The following is a 16,951-nucleotide window of genomic DNA, read 5'->3' as shown; positions in this document are numbered from 1 at the left end:
TATTTGCAAATTATGGTGGAAAATAAGTATTTGGTCAAAAACAAAAGTTTATCTCAATACTTTGTTATATACCCTTTGTTGGCAATGACAGAGGTCAAACGTTTTCTGTAAGTCTTCACAAGGTTTTCACACACTGTTGCTGGTATTTTGGCCCATTCCTCCATGCAGATCTCCTCTAGAGCAGTGGTGTTTTGGGGCTGTTGCTGGGCAACACGGACTTTCAACTCCCGCCAAAGATTTTCTATTGGGGTTGAGATCTGGAGACTGGCTAGGCCACTCCAGGACCTTGAAATGCTTCTTACGAAGCCACTCCTTCGTTGTCCGGGCGGTATGTTTGGGATCATTGTCATGCTGAAAGACCCAGCCACGTTTCATCTTCAATGCCCTTGCTGATGGAAGGTTTTCACTCAAAATCTCACGATACATGGCCCCATTCATTATTTCCTTTACAAGGATCAGTGGTCATGGTCCCTTTGCAGAAAAACAGCCCCAAAGCATGATGTTTCCACCTCCATGCTTCACAGTAGGTATGGTGTTCTTTGGATGCAACGCAGCATTCTTTGTCCTCCAAACACGACGAGTTGAGTTTTTACCAAAAAGTTATATTTTGGTTTCATCTGACCATATGATTTTCTCCCAATCTTCTTCTGAATCATCCAAATGCTCTCTAGCAAACTTCAGATGGGCCTGGACATGTACTGGCTTAAGCAGGGGGACACATCTGGCACTGCAGGATTTGAGTCCCTGGCGGCGTAGTGTGTTACTGATGGTAGGTTTTGTTACTTTGGTCCCAGCTCTCTGCGGGTCATTCACTAGGTCCCCCCGTGTGGTTTGGGGATTTTTGCCTACCGTTCTTGTGATCATTTTGACCCCACAGGGTGAGATCTTGCGTGGAGCCCCAGATCGAGGGAGATTATCAGTGGTCTTGTATGTCATCCATTTCCTAATAATTGCTCCCACAGTTGATTTCTTCAAACCAAGCTGCTTACCTATTGCATATTCAGTCCTCCCAGTCTGGTGCAGGTCTACAATTTTATTTCTGGTGTCCTTTGACAGCTCTTTGGTCTTGGCCATAGTGGAGTTTGGAGTGTGACTGTTTGAGGTTGTGGACAGGTGTCTTTTATACTGATAACAAGTTCAAACAAGTGCCATTAATACAGGTAACGAGTGATGACAGATGAGCCTCTTAAAGAAGAAGTTACAGGTCTGTGAGAGCCAGAAATCTTCCTTGTTTGTCGGTGACCAAATACTTATTTTCCACCATAATTTGCAAATAAATTAATTAAAAATCCTACAATGTGATTTTCTGGATTTTTTTTCTCAATTTGTCTGACATAATTGAAGTGTACCTATGATGAAAATTACAGGCCTCTCTCATATTTTTAAGTGGGAGAACTTGCACAATTGGTGGCTGACTAAATACTTTTTTGCCCCACTGTATATGGACAGCCTGTATATGGACAGCCTGTAGCCTAGCGGTTAGAGCATTGGGCCAGTAACCAAAACGTCTCTAGTTTGAATCCCTGAGCCAACAAGGTGAACAATCTCTCGATGTGACCTTGAGCAAGGCACTTAACCCTAATTGCTCCAGGTTCGCCTTTGATAATGGCTGACCCTGGAAGTGACTCCACTCTCCAAGGGTGTCTCATGGTGAGTTGGGATATGCAAAAACACACTTTTACATGTGTGAACTAGGACAAATATAAGCACACACATTATTACTATATTGCAGGCCTTAACCACTAACCACTGTACGTTTCTGTCAAAATCATTTCCCTTTAAGAATTCTGTTCCTTGCTCTTCCACCCCAATTTCACCTCTGTTTACAGTAACTTTCCATGGAGAACATAACAATACACTACCACAGTGAGGTGCTTCCCTAACTTTCTTTGGCCTTCCAAGAAGGCCAAGGGTCTGGGTGTGAGGCTGGAACTCAGGCTGAGGCTTGAGCTGGGGCTGGGGCTGAGGCTGAGGCTGGGGATGGGGCTGGGGCTGGGGCTGGGGCTGGGGCTGGGGCTGGGGCTGGGGCTGAGGCTGGGGCTGGGGCTGAGGCTGGGGCTGGGGCTGGGGCTGAGGCTGAGGCTGGGGCTGGGGCTGGGGCTGAGGCTGGGGCTGAGGCTGAGGCTGAGGCTGAGGCTGGGGCTGGGGCTGGGGCTGAGGCTGAGACTGAGGCTGAGGCTGAGGCTGAGGCTGGAGCTAGAAAGCTCTGGCTCCATCTCTGCTGTATTTTCTGAACATTTCCCAGCAGCATCTCTTTCCTCCGTGAACTGAAAATGTTTTTGTTGAATGATTGTCATCTCGTCATCTTGTGACATAAATATGTACGGAATCTCCATCCACCCCCAGCAGAGCTCTCCGTATGATGTCACACCTTTCTGCCTGAAGCTCTTGACGTGTTCTCCTACCAGACAGGTGCTTATGGGAATCCATCAGCTGCTCAGCTATGTGGGATGAGAAGAAGCATATAGGAAGCAGGCTGCAGGTCCAGGAAATCAAAGCACACAGTGGAACCAGAATATACTGCATTAACAGAAAAAAGTACTTCCTCTCTAACCTCTCTAAGAAGTGACTCAGCACTCCTCTAGGAAATGTAGGGCAGAACATTGTGTAATACATGAGCAAAGAAAAAATAAAGTTGCGGACTCATCTCTCTTTGCCGGTTTGGCTCATTAGCTATCATCCACATTCAAGGAAAACTTAGGGTGACACTATACTTGACACCCAGTGTCATAACAGTCATACCAGCTGACATAACTTGTCATAAACTGTCATAATATGGTCATAACACTATCATGACACATATATTCAGACCTGTTGTGACATATATTGAGTTATTTTATGGCTGGTTATGACACCTACACTACCATTCCAAAGTTTGGGGTGACTTAGAAATGTCCTTGTTTTGAAATAAAAGCATATTTTTGTCCATTAAAATAACATCAAATTGATAATTAATACAGTGTAGACATTGTTAATGTTGTAAATTACTATTGTAGCTGGAAACGGCTGATTTTTTAAATGGAATATCTACATAGGCGTACAGAGGCCCATTATCACCAACCATCACTCTTGTCTTCCAATGACTTTTTCTTTGAAACTCTGCCTAGAAGGCCAGCATCCCGGAATCGCCTCTTCACTGTTGACTGGTGTTTTGCGGGTACTATTTAATGAAGCTGCCAGTTGAGGACTTGTGAGGTGCCTGTTTCTCACACTAGACACTTTAATGTACTTGTCCTCTTGCTCAGTTGTGCATCGGGGCCTCCCACTCTTTCTATTCTGGTTAGAGCCAGTTTGCGCTGTTCTGGCAAGGGTGTAGTACACAGCGTTGTACGAGATTTTCAGTTTCTTGGCAATTTCTCACATGGAATAGCCTTCATTTCTCAGAACAAGAATAGACTGACACGTTTCAGAAGAAAGTACTTTGTTTCTGGCAATTTGGAGCCTGTAATCAAACCCACAAATGTTGATGCTCCAGATCCTCAACTAGTCTAAAGAAGGCCAGTTCTTTTGCTTCTTTAATCAGGACAACAGATTTCAGCTGTGATAACATAATTGCAAAAGGGTTTTCTAATGATCAATTAGCCTTTTAAAATGATCAACTTGGATTAGCTAACACAATGTGCCATTGGAACACATGAGTGATGGTTGCTGATAATGGGCCTCTGTACGCCTATGTAGATATTCCACACAAGGCAAAACATTCCAAGACACCATAAACTACTTATCAACAGTATGTTTATGTTATATAACATTTCCTGAAATAGACCATATTAAATTGTAATTGTAATTGTGCACGCATTGATGTCAGACATGCACCTACCTCAATGCTCTGTTGCAGAATGATGAATGCAGGAGCAGATTTCAGGAGCAGGACAAGACATCCTCATTTTGACTGAAAACTGACACAAGGGCATGTTTTGTCACTCTTATGTGGGTGTCATAACCAGCCATAAAGTCATGCAATATATGTCACAACAGGTGTAAATATATGTGTCATGACAATGTTAAGACCATATCATGACAGTTTATGACAAGTCATATCAGCTGTTACGACATCGTATGACATGGTTATGACTGTGTCATAACGTGTTATGATGCTGGGTGTCAAGTAAACTGTTACCAAAATGAATGTGAAACTTTATTTTTTAATTGCATAGTTCGTCTTCAATTAGTCAGCACCTCACTTTGAGGGTGTGCTGTTTTTCTTTCCTTTTTCGTTGATGTAATACATGTTCTAACCATAAGAGGTCAGCATTACTGTGTTTATGGGAGTGAGTTTCAGTTCCCTTGAATATAAGCTGTTAGGCCCCTCAGGGTATTGTAGCCCATTGCAGCTGGGTGAGATTGAACATTTATGATTAGAACTCTCTAGGCCAGTGTTGCAGAACCCAGATGAATTAAGACTACTCCTGGACTCTAATGCACTTTGGTTCTACTTTATTTGACAGTGTCACTGTGACATGAACATGAAGGTTTACGACGCTTTCATTCATTTACTCTATTGAAAGTGCTTTTTAGTCCAGGAATAGGTTTACCGTAATGTGTCCCTAAAAGAGTCTTCCTCACTAAACCACTTCCTGGCAGCAGACTCTGATCTCATAGTTCAAGACACAAATAAGGTTGGGCTGTTGGGCTGACGGTATTTAAGCCCTAAGGCCAAGCTTTACAGGATTCCTGGAGTGAACGAGACGCTTACAGTTACTGTTGTAAAACGTGTTATTTCCAGGACTCATGCTGGATTAGCTGGTATGTTTTGGCATTTTATAGAAGTATATAGAACTTGGCAAAAGATCATAGCTATGGCACAACAAGAGAGAAGAAAGAAAGCATCTACGTCAACTGTCGAGTAACAAAGGATGATCAGTTTATTTTCGCTGGCGTGTCATGAGGAGAGAGGTTAGACCTTAGTCTTGAGGGACGTCATCTCATTCACTCAGTACGTGGATAGGTGTGAGTTTATGTTTATCTGAGTAGGTGTGGGTGGAAATGATCTGTTTCTCCTTTCCTTGTGCTGTAGTTTCACCTTTTAGATGACTCATCACAAGGATCCAGGTAAGCAGGGATGGCCAAGACAGCTTCTGGAGAAGCGGTCATTTTCTGCAGTCATTTTGACCTGTGAAACTACACCCTTTTCAGCACAATGAACGGTGCGATATGAATGTGAAATATTTCTACATATGAGACACATGTGCATCCTCAGCAAGGACTCATTCTTCCTTCCTTTGTTTTTCAGACTGAACTTCTCATGACTGCGTACATGTGTTCTTCTCTTTTTGGGACCAATCATTTTAGGTTTTGTTGTAATTTTAGGAGGAAGGGGGGTAATAGTTCATATTCACCTGTGAGCTTCCACTCAAAAATAAAAAAACATCGATTTTTTTTTTTACATACATACAAAGTATTGATCATTATGATAAAAAATAATAATAGATGTAGTATGTAATGGGAAAAAAAAACAAAAAGAAGTGAGACTCCAGCCCCAACTCCCATCTCATTCCCACAATCCCATGTCTCCATCCATTTTGCCTGTGCTTAGCTCCATTCCTTTTTTTTTTGCCAGAAAAACTCCCCAGTCCTTAACAATTACAGTGCCTTCGGAAAGTATTCAGACCTCTTGACTTTTTACATATTTTGTTTGGTTACAGACTTATTCTAAAATCTATTAAATACAAAAAAATCTACCTTCACACAATACCCCATAATGAGACATTTTTGCTAATTTATAAACAAAAAACAATGGAAATATCACATTTACATAAGTATTAAGACCCTTTACTCGGCACATTATTGAAGAACCTTTGGCAGAGATTACAGCCTCGAGTCTTCTTGAGTATGACGCTAAATCTTTGCACACCTGTATTTGGGGAGTTTCTCCCATTCTTCTCTGCTGATTCTCCCAAGCTCTGTCAGGTTGGATGGGGAGCGTCGCTGCACAGCTATTTTCAGGTCCCTCTAGAGATGTTAAATTGGGTTCAAGGCCGGGATCTGGCTTGGCCACTGTAGGACATTCAGAGACTTGTCCCGAAGCCACTCCTGCGTTGTCTTGGCTGTGTGCTTAGGGTCGTTGTCCTGTTGGAAGGTGAACCTTCGCCCCAGTCTGAGGTCCTGAGTGCTCTGGAGCAGGTTTTCATCAAGGATCTCTCAGTACTTTGCTCCGTTCACCTTTCCCTCGATCCTGACTAGTCTCCCAGTCCCTGCCGCTGAAAAACATTCAGAAGCATGATGCTGCCACCACCATGCTTCACCATAAGTATGGTGCCAGTTTTCCTCCAGACGTGACACTTGGCATTCAGGCCAAAGAGTTCAATCTTGGTTTAATCTGACCAGAGAATCTTGTTTCTCATGGTTTGAGAGTCCTTTAGGTGACTTTTGGCAAACTCCAAGCGGGCTGTCATGCGCCTTTTACTGAGGAGTGGCTTCTGTCTGGCTCCTCTACTATAAAGGCCTGGTTTGTGGAGTGCTGCAGAGATGATTGTCCTTCTGGAAGGTTCTCCCATCTCCACAGAGAATATCTGGAGCTCTGTTAGAGTGACCATCGGGTTCTTGGTCACCACCCTGACCAAGGCCCTTCTTCCCGATTGATCAGTTTGGCCGGGCAGCTAGCTGTAGGAACAGCCTTGGTGCTTCCAAACTTCTTCCATTTAAGAATGCGTTTGAATATATTTACGTTCATGCACTTCTAAAAAATAAAAGGTTTACTTTGTCCCAGAAGCATTTAACTGCAGGGCACTACCACATCATTTAGGGGACACTGAACAGCCTGGAGATGGGTCCAATTTCATTGTAAAATGTTTCCTCCTTGTTAAATAGACTGTGAACAAATGTAAAATGTATAACTTGACAGCTCGGATTACGGGATGCCAAGGTCCTTATGGAGCAGGTGTGTTTCTTGGAGTGTTGCTATAGTATATCAATACAGTTGTAACATTTGATAGGACAATTTAGGCCTTTCAAATTCCAAGACAGAGTACCTAGTGTTGTCATTGTTTCTCAGAAATGAATGTTATATTAATGATATAATTGTTATATTTAGTGTTGATAAGCCCATGGATGAGTAGCAAAAAGCACCACCCACAGGGACATTCATCAATTGGTCGTTCCTCACCCAGAAAACCCTTCCAAAACATATTTTTCTAAAAGACAACAAACTGACTCATTCTCCTGTGTGTGTGCGTGTAGGCACATACATGTGTGTGTCTGTTTATATATTCTGTACATACAGTATGGTTCGACAGACAGACAGGCGGATAAGGAGATAATAATTCACTTCACATGGCAAATTGTCTGTCTCTAACATGCAGCACAACATGCTCTCTCCCTGCCTCTCTCACTGGCTCTCTCCCTGGCTCTCTCGCTGTCTCTCTCCCTGGCTCTCTCGCTGTCTCTCTCCCTGGCTCTCTCCCTGGCTCTCTCGCTGTCTCTCTCCCTGGCTCTCTCCCTGGCTCTCTCCCTGGCTCTCTCGCTGGCTCTCTCACTGGCTCTCGCTGGCTCACTCCCCGGCTCTCTCGCTGGCTCTCTCCCTGGCTCTCTCCCTGGCTCTCTCGCTGGCTCTCTCCCTGTCTCTCTCCCTGGCTCTCTCACTGGCTCTCGCTGGCTCGCTCCCTGGCTCTCTCGCTGGCTCTCTCCCTGGATCTCTCCCTGGGTTTCTCGCTGGCTCTCTCACTGGCTCTCGCTGGCTCGCTCCCTGGCTCTCTCGCTGGCTCTCTCCCTGGCTCTCTCCCTGGCTCTCTCTCTGGCTCTCTCCCTGGCTCTCTCCCTGGCTCTCTTCCTGGCTCTCTCACTGTCTCTCTCCCTGGCTCTCTCGCTGGCTCTCTCCCTGGCTCTCTCGCTGGCTCTCTCCCTGGCTCTCTCCCTGGCTCTCTCCCTGGCTCTCTCGCTGGCTCTCTCCCTGTCTCTCTCGCTGGCTCGCTCCCTGGCTCTCTCGCTGGCTCTCTCCCTGGCTCTCTCGCTGGCTCTCTCCCTGGATCTCTCGCTGGCTCTCTCGCTGGCTCTCTCGCTGGCTCTCTCCCTGCCTCCCTATAACAGCAGCAGTCATATTCTGGGTTTTCCAGACGATATAGCAAGAATGGGTTGCCAGGAACAAGGATGACAGTGATAATAGGTTCATGAGGAGGTAGTGGAGACTGTGCTTTCAGAGGGGGACAGTGAACACTCTCAGAAGGATAGGAATGATGTGGCTCGGAAAGGATTCATGATTAGCCCACGAGCACGTTTTATTTATTTTATTTGTACAGAACTGCTTCATACAAAACAAAGGGATACAATTACTTTTATCGAAAGTACCTCAAAAACACAGATACACCAAGGACATTTTAAACTACATGGTAGTCACGTTTTTAACCTGTTTTTCATTCACCAAATGCCATACCTGTGTATTAGCCCCTGTAAACCATTACCATGCTTCTTTCCTACCCCAGATGTAGTGTTACAGTACATTCATTATGTGCAAAGACTAATCATACCCTAATTATAACTACACTATATTTGTAGCATGTCAGTCAATGTACCTTTATTTTCCATCTGCCACTTGTTCCATTATTCTATGGTAATTTACCTTAATATTAGAAACACAACTTACAGACAAAACAACTCCTATCTTACTGGAACTGCAGATACATCCATGCACCAAAACCTAGTTTTATAAATATTTGTTTTAATGTTTTAAAATCTTTCAGCTGTGAAATATTCCTGAAGTTGTCAAAGCCGTACAGTTATCATTTTACTCAGGTTATCTGGCACCATTTCACCCATCTAAAATACTAATGTGTGTGGTTGTGTGTGTGTTGTGTGGTTTTGTGTGTGTGTGTGATGTTGTGATGTCCAGGCCTGACTCTAGATGACAATAGACTTGAGGTGTCTGAAACACATAATGACATCCAGAGGGACAGGAGGGCTCAGGTGGTTCCCATCCAGACGCAGGTACCTGTTGGGTATCAATCAATCAATCATACCATCTATCAATCAAACTATAAATCAATCAATCAAACAATCAATCAAACAAACAATCAATCAAACAAACTATCAATCAAACAAACTATCAATCAAACAAACAATCAATCAAACAAACTATCAATCAAACAAACTATCAATCAAACAAACTATCAATCAAACAAACAATCAATCAAACAAACTATCAATCAAACAAACTATCAATCAAACAAACAATCAATCAAACAAACTATCAATCAAACAAACTAAACAAACAATCAAACAAACGATCAATCAAACAAACTATCAATCAAACAAACAATCAATCAAACAAACTATCAATCAAACAAACTATCAATCAAACAAACAATAAACAAACTCAATCAAACAAACAATCAATCAAACAAACAATCAATCAAACAAACTATCAATCAAACAAACTATCAATCAAACAAACAATCAATCAAACAAACTATCAATCAAACAAACTATCAATCAAACAAACAAACTATCAATCAAACAAACTATCAATCAATCAAACTATCAATCAAACAAACAAACAATCAAGCAAACAAACTATCAATCAAACAAACTATCAATCAAACAAACAAACAATCAATCAAACAAACTATCAATCAAACAAACAATCAATCAAACAAACAAACAATCAATCAAACAAACAAACAATCAATCAAACTATCAATCAAACAAACAAACAATCAATCAAACAAACTATCAATCAAACAAACTATCAATCAAACAAACAAACAATCAATCAAACAAACAAACAAACAATCAAACTATCAATCAAACAAACAATCAATCAAACAAACAAACAATCAATCAAACAAACTATCAATCAAACAAACTATCAATCAAACAAACAAACAAACAATCAATCAAACAAACAAACAATCAATCAAACAAACAAACAATCAATCAAACTATCAATCAAACAAACAAACAATCAATCAAACAAACTATCAATCAAACAAACTATCAATCAAACAAACAAACAATCAATCAAACAAACAAACTATCAATCAAACAAACTATCAATCAAACAAACAAACAATCAATCAAACAAACTATCAATCAATCAAACAAACAAACAATCAATCAAACAAACAATCAATCAAACAAACTATCAATCAATCAAACAAACAAACAATCAATCAAACAAACAAACAATCAATCAAACAATCTATCAATCAATCAAACAAACTATCAATCAATCAAACAAACAATCAATCAAACAAACAAACAATCAATCAAACAAACAAACAATCAATCAAACAAACTATCAATCAATCAAACAAACTATCAATCAATCAAACAAACAATCAATCAAACAAACAAACAATCAATCAAACAAACTATCAATCAATCAAACAAACTATCAATCAATCAAACAAACTATCAATCAATCAAACAAACAAACAATCAATCAAACAAACAAACAATCAATCAAACAAACTATCAATCAATCAAACAAACTATCAATCAATCAAACAAACAAACAATCAATCAAACAAACAAACAATCAATCAAACAAACTATCAATCAATCAAACAAACTATCAATCAATCAATCAACTTTCAATCAATCAAACAAACTATCAATCAATCAAACAAACAATCAATCAATCAAACTAACAATCAATCAAACAAACTATCAATCAATCAAACAAACTATCAATCAATCAATCAACTTTCAATCAATCAAACAAACTATCAATCAATCAAACAAACAATCAATCAATCAAACTATCAATCAATCAAACAAACAAACTATCAATCAAGCAAACAAACTATCAATCAAACAAACAAACTATCAATCAATCAAAGACACAAATCAATAAATCAATCCATTTATCATACCTATTGTGTTATGAATATTTATATTACCTGAGCCTGGGCATCAGAGCCTCATCAGTCAGACTCTCAGAGGACAGACTGAATGGACAAAGCTGGGTTCCGTTAATACCTGACATATGAACACGCACGGACACACACACACACACACACATGCACACACACATAGGTTAATCAATGCTGTCGTGGTTATGTTACTAATGTTTGCATCTCCATTGCATGTTACTCATTCTCAATGCTGTTATAGTTGTGATGTGCTTGTGTTGTGGTCATGCTACAGACCTATTATGGCCTTATGTTAGGCTACTCACTCTCAATGCTGTTGTGGTTGAGGTGCAGTTGCTCCAGCTGGGGGTTGAACAGGGGGACGGAGGTGAGCTGGTTGTGGGCCAGGTGAAGGTCTAGCAGGGTGGAAACGTTGAACACAGCCTTAGGTACTCCCTTATCACTTAGCTGGTTGAAGTTGAGTCTCACAAACGCCAGGTTGGAGAAGCCTTGGAAGTAGTCCCTACATTGGGAAGACAAGTGGGTTACTGTAAATAGTGGGATGATGCAGTATTTTCCAAGTGCTTAGAGGATAGAGAGTTCAGAACACTGTCATTCTTGTGTGCTTTACTGGATCTCACACCAATGTTTCGGCCAATAGATAATGTGTGTGTGTGTACGTGTGCGTACCTGCATTGTGTGTGCATGCATGTGTCATTACTTAGGGATGTCCTCGATGTTGTTCCTGTCCAGGAATAGTTGTGTGATGCCGTTGGGGATGTTAGCTGGCATCTTCTTCAGGATGTTGTGGGCCAAGTTCAGCTGAACCAGGTTCTTCATGTCTTTAAAAGTGTTCTTCCCCACATCACTGTCACTCAACTAAACACAACAGAGAATACACAGGGAGAATTAACATTGAGTGAGCGTGAGAGTGAGTGCATTTGTGTGTGCATGCAAGCATGTGTTTGTGCGAGGCCGTGTGCATACATGCCTGTGTGCATGTGTTTGTATGTGTGTGTGTGCATGCATAAATGCGTGTGTATGTTTGTGCATTTGTATGTGTGTGTGTACCTTGTTGTGGTGCAGGTCGAGCAGAGCAAGGTGCTCCATCTTGCCGAAGGCTCCAGAGGGGATCTTGGAGATCTGGTTGTGGCTGAGAATGAGCTGCTCCAACCCAGCTGGCAGGTCATCAGGAACCTCCTTCAGCTGGTTCCTCTCCATGTAGAGAAACAACAGACCAGGTACCTTCTCAAACACCTGGGACACAGAGAGACAGAGAGAGAGGCAAGAAGGGCATTCTATGCCATCAAAAGGAACATACATTTCAACATACCAATTAGGATTTGGCTAAAAATACTTGAATCAGTCATAGAGCCCATTGCCCTTTATGGTTGTGAGGTCTGGGGTCCGCTCACCAACCAAGACTTCACAAAATGGGACAAACACCAAATTGAGACTCTGCACGCACAATTCTGCAAAAATATCCTCTGTGTATAACGTAGAACACCAAATAATGCATCCAGAGCAGAATTAGGCCGATACCCGCTAATTATCAAAATCCAGAAAAGAGCAGTTAAATTCTATAACCACTTCAAAGGAAGCGATTCCCAAACCTTCCATAACAAAGCCATCACCTACAGAGAGATGAACCTGGAGAAGAGTCCCCTAAGCAAGCTGGTCCTGGGGCTCTGTTCACAAACACAAACACACCCTACAGAGCCCCAGGACAGAAGCACAATTAGACCCAAACAAATCATGAGAAAACAAAAAGATAATTACTTGACACATTGGAAAGAATTAACAAAACAACTGAGCAAACTAGAATGCTATTTGGCCCTAAACAGAGAGTACACAGCAGCAGAATACCTGACCACTGTGACTGAACCAAAATTAAGGAAAGCTTTGACTATGTACAGACTCAGTGAGCATAGCCTTGCTATTGAGAAAGGCCGCCGTAGGCAGACATGGCACTCAAGAGAAGACAGGCTATGTGCTCACTGCCCACAAAATGAGGTGGAAACTGATCTGCACTTCCTAACCTCCTGCCCAATGTATGACCATATCAGAGAGACATATTTCCCTCAGATTACACAGATACACAAAGAATTCGAAAACAAATCCAATTTTGATAAACTCCCATATCTACTGGGTGAAATTCCACAGTGTGCCATCACAGCAGCAAGATTCGTGACCTGTTGCCACGAGAAAAGGGCAACCAATGAAGAACAAACACCATTGTAAATACAACCCACATTTATGCTTATTTATTTTATCTTGTGTCCTTTAACCATTTGTACATTGTTAAAACACTGTATATATATCATATGACATTTGTAATGTCTTTATTGTTTTGAAACTTCTGTATGTGTAATGTTTACTGTTAATTTTTATTGTTTATTTCACTTTATATATTCACTTTATATATTATCTACCTCACTTGCTTTGGCAATGTTAACACATGTTTTCCATGCCAATAAAGCCCTTGAATTGAACTGAATTGAATTGAGAGGGAGACAGAGAGAGAGAGAGAGAGACAGAGAGAGAGGGACAGAGAGAGAGAGAGAGAGAGAGAGAGAGAGAGAGAGAGAGAGAGAGAGAGAGGGGAGGGAGACAGAGAGAGACAGAGAGAGAGAGAGAGAGAGACAGAGAGAGGGGGGACAGAGAGAGAGAGAGAGAGAGAGAGAGAGAGAGAGAGAGAGAGAGAGAGAGAGAGAGAGAGAGAGAGAGGGGGAGAGGAGACAGAGAGAGGGAGACAGAGAGAGAGAGAGAGAGAGACAGAGAGAGGGGACAGAGAGAGGGACAGAGAGAGAGAGAGAGAGAGAGAGAGAGAGAGAGAGAGAGAGAGAGAGGGAGAGGAGGGAGACAGAGAGAGAGAGAGAGAGAGAGAGAGAGAGAGAGAGAGAGAGAGAGAGAGAGAGAGAGAGAGGAAGGGAGACAGAGAGAGAGAGAGAGAGAGAGCGAGAGGGAGAGGGAGAGAGAGAGGAGAGGGAGGGAGAGAGAGAGAGAGAGAGAGAGAGAGAGAGAGAGAGAGAGAGAGAGAGAGAGAGGAAGGGAGAGGAGACAGAGAGAGAGAGAGAGAGAGAGAGAGAGAGAGAGAGAGAGAGAGAGAGAGGGAGGGAGAGAGAGAGAGAGAGGAAGGAGACAGAGAGAGAGAGAGAGAGAGAGAGAGAGAGAGAGGGAGAGGGAGAGAGAGAGAGGGGGAGGAGAGGAGACAGAGAGAGAGAGAGAGAGAGAGAGAGAGAGAGAGAGAGAGAGAGAGAGAGAGAGAGAGGGGAGACAGAGAGAGAGAGAGAGCGAGAGGGAGAGGGAGAGAGGGAGAAAGAGAGACAGAGGCAAATAGCGAGAAAAAGAAAGAAAGATGGAATTATGAAAATAAGTGAATGCATAAATAAATTATATAAATAAATAGAAAAAAGCTCCCACCTGCTTGTCTACTTTTCTTATGCGATTGTTGGCCATGTTAACCCATCGCAGCTCTGTGGCGTTATTGAAGGGTTCCGCTGTTACCACAGAGATGTAGTTGTTCTGCAGGTAAAGGTAGTGGACTCTCGACGGGATCACAGGGACCGTACGGAGGTTCCGGTTCTCACAATAGAGGGCGTTGGGGAAGGAGGGGGGGCAGAAACACTCGCGGGGGCAGTCAAGGAACATGGAGGGGGGGCCAAGGATGGGAGGGGGGAAGTCTGTGGGCTCCTGGGGTTCCAGCTCATCAGTGGGCAGGCTAGGCTTGAAAGAGGGCCGCTTGGTGGCCTTAGGAGGCTTAGGAGGTTTTTTAGGTCTCGGTCTCTGGGAGAACACTGCCCCCATCAGGAGACAGAGCACCAGGGCAGAGTAGAGTCCCACAGCTGCCTTCATTGTCCTGGATGGAGAGAGAAGGGGTGGAGGAAAAAGAGCTAGAGAGATTGAATTGAATTGAGAGAGAGACAGAGAGTTGGAGAGAGAGTGAGAGAGAGAGATAGACACAGACAGACAGAGACAAGGCAAGAAGGGCCTTCTATGCCATCAAAAGAAACATACAATTTGACATCCCAATTAGGATATGGCTTAAAATATTCCACTCAGTTATAGAACCCACTTGGTGGCCTTAGGACGGAGAGAGAAGTGGTGGAGGAATTGCCTTCTATGGTGGTGAGCCCTGGGGTCCACTCACCAACCAAGAATTCACAAAATGGGAAAAACACCCAATTGAGACTCCGCATGCAGAATTATAAAAATATTTTCAATGCATAACCCAAATAACGTATGCAGATCAGAATTAGGACTACACCCGTTAATTATCCGAATCCAGAAAATAACTGTTAAATTCCACAACCACCTGAAGGAAAGCGATGCCCAAACATTCCATTACAAAGCCTTAACCTACAGAGATGAACCTCAAGAAAAGTCCCCTCAGCCAGCTGGTTATGTGGCTCTGTTAGGCTGCCATAGGAAGACCAGGCTCTCAAGAGAAGACAAGATATGTGACCACTGTCCATAAACTTAGTTGAAAACCAAGCTGCACTTTCTACCCCCTGTCAAATGTACGACCATATGAGACACATATTTCCCTCAAATTACACAAACCCACAAAGAATTTGAACACAAATCAATCCCAGCAGCAAAATGTGTGACCCCCCTCCCATGGTACTCTCTTGAAACTTTTTGCTTGTGTAGTAATGTTTACTGTTAATGTCTGATTGTTTCTGTCTTTGTGTTGTTTAATTCCCTTTGTTGGTTTTTGTCATTGTTGTTTTGGCAATGTAAACACATGTTTCCCATGGCAATAAAGCCACTTTGAAATTAATTGAATTTACAGAGAGACAGACAGAGACAGAGCGACAGAGAGATAGAGACAGAGTGACAGAGACAGAGAGACAGAGACAGAGTGGCCGAGAGACAGAGAGATAGAGACAGAAAGACAGACAGAGACCCAGAGACAGAGAGACAGAGACCCAGAGACCCAGAGACAGACAGAGTCACAGAGAGATAGAGACAGAGAGACAGAGAGATAGAGACAGAGTAACAGAGATAGAGAGACAGAGACAGAGAGACAGAGAGATAGAGACAGAGACAGAGAGACAGAGAGACAGAGAGATAGAGACAGAAAGACAGACAGAGACCCAGAGACAGAGAGACAGAGACCCAGAGACCCAGAGACCCAGAGACAGAGAGACATAGACCCAGAGACAGAGAGACATAGACCCAGAGACCCAGAGACAGAGAGATAGAGACCCAGAGACAGAGAGATAGAGACCCAGAGACAGAGAGACAGAGACCCAGATACAGAGAGATAGAGACCCAGAGACAGAGAGATAGAGACCCAGAGACAGAGAGACAGAGACCCAGAGACAGAGAAACAGAGACCCAGAGACAGAGAGATAGAGACCCAGAGACAGAGAGACAGAGACCCAGAGACAGAGAGACAGAGACCCAGAGACAGAGACAGAAAGACAGAGAAACAGAGACCCAGAGACAGAGATAGAGACCCAGAGACAGAGAGACAGAGAGACAGAGAAACAGAGACCCAGAGACAGAGAGATAGAGACCCAGAGACAGAGAGACAGAGACCCAGAGACAGAGAGACATAGACCCAGAGACAGAGAGACATAGACCCAGAGACAGAGAAACAGAGACCCAGAGACAGAGAGATAGAAACCCAGAGACAGAGAGACAGAGACCCAGAGACAGAGAGACATAGACCCAGACCCAGAGACAGAGACAGAGAAACAGAGACCCAGAGACAGAGAGATAGAGACCCAGAGACAGAGAGATAGAGACCCAGAGACAGAGAGACAGAGAGACAGAGAAACAGAGACCCAGAGACAGAGAGATAGAGACCCAGAGACAGAGAGACAGAGACCCAGAGACAGAGAAACAGACCCAGAGACAGAGAGATAGAGACCCAGAGACAGAGAGACAGAGACCCAGAGACAGAGAGACAGAGACCCAGAGACAGAGACAGAAAGACAGAGAAACAGAGACCCAGAGACAGAGATAGAGACCCAGAGACAGAGAGACAGAGAGACAGAGAAACAGAGACCCAGAGACAGAGAGATAGAGACCCAGAGACAGAGAGACAGAGACCCAGAGACAGAGAGACATAGACCCAGAGACAGAGACAGAGAAACAGAGACCCAGAGACAGAGAGACAGAGACCCAGAGACAGAGAGACAGAGACCCAGAGA

At 43.0% G+C, this 16,951-nt stretch overlaps 1 protein-coding gene across 3 annotated transcripts in view; it reads right to left on the bottom strand.

Annotated features, from left to right (window-relative positions):
* Nucleotides 1-8,188: 8,188 nt before the first annotated feature.
* The window catches only part of LOC118376117 (prolargin-like), a 13,537-nt gene continuing 4,774 nt past the window's right edge, over nucleotides 8,189-16,951 (bottom strand). For 2 of the 3 annotated variants that reach the window (XM_052473747.1, XM_052473745.1), the window contains exons 2-7: nucleotides 14,211-14,646; nucleotides 11,859-12,044; nucleotides 11,509-11,666; nucleotides 11,114-11,310; nucleotides 10,836-10,914; nucleotides 8,189-8,923 (exon numbers count right to left, since the gene is read on the bottom strand). In XM_052473747.1, the coding sequence (XP_052329707.1) occupies nucleotides 8,833-8,923; nucleotides 10,836-10,914; nucleotides 11,114-11,310; nucleotides 11,509-11,666; nucleotides 11,859-12,044; nucleotides 14,211-14,642 (1,143 nt within the window). In that variant the 5' untranslated portion in view covers nucleotides 14,643-14,646 and the 3' untranslated portion in view covers nucleotides 8,189-8,832. Of the gene's footprint in view, nucleotides 8,924-10,835; nucleotides 10,915-11,113; nucleotides 11,311-11,508; nucleotides 11,667-11,858; nucleotides 12,045-14,210; nucleotides 14,681-16,951 lie in introns of all 3 variants that reach the window. The other variant, XM_052473746.1, reaches the window with a different exon arrangement.

This window comes from Oncorhynchus keta, chromosome 21 (assembly GCF_023373465.1).
Source record: "Oncorhynchus keta strain PuntledgeMale-10-30-2019 chromosome 21, Oket_V2, whole genome shotgun sequence".
Lineage (NCBI taxonomy): Eukaryota > Metazoa > Chordata > Actinopteri > Salmoniformes > Salmonidae > Oncorhynchus > Oncorhynchus keta.
This window is presented reverse-complemented; position numbering and strand designations above follow the sequence as displayed.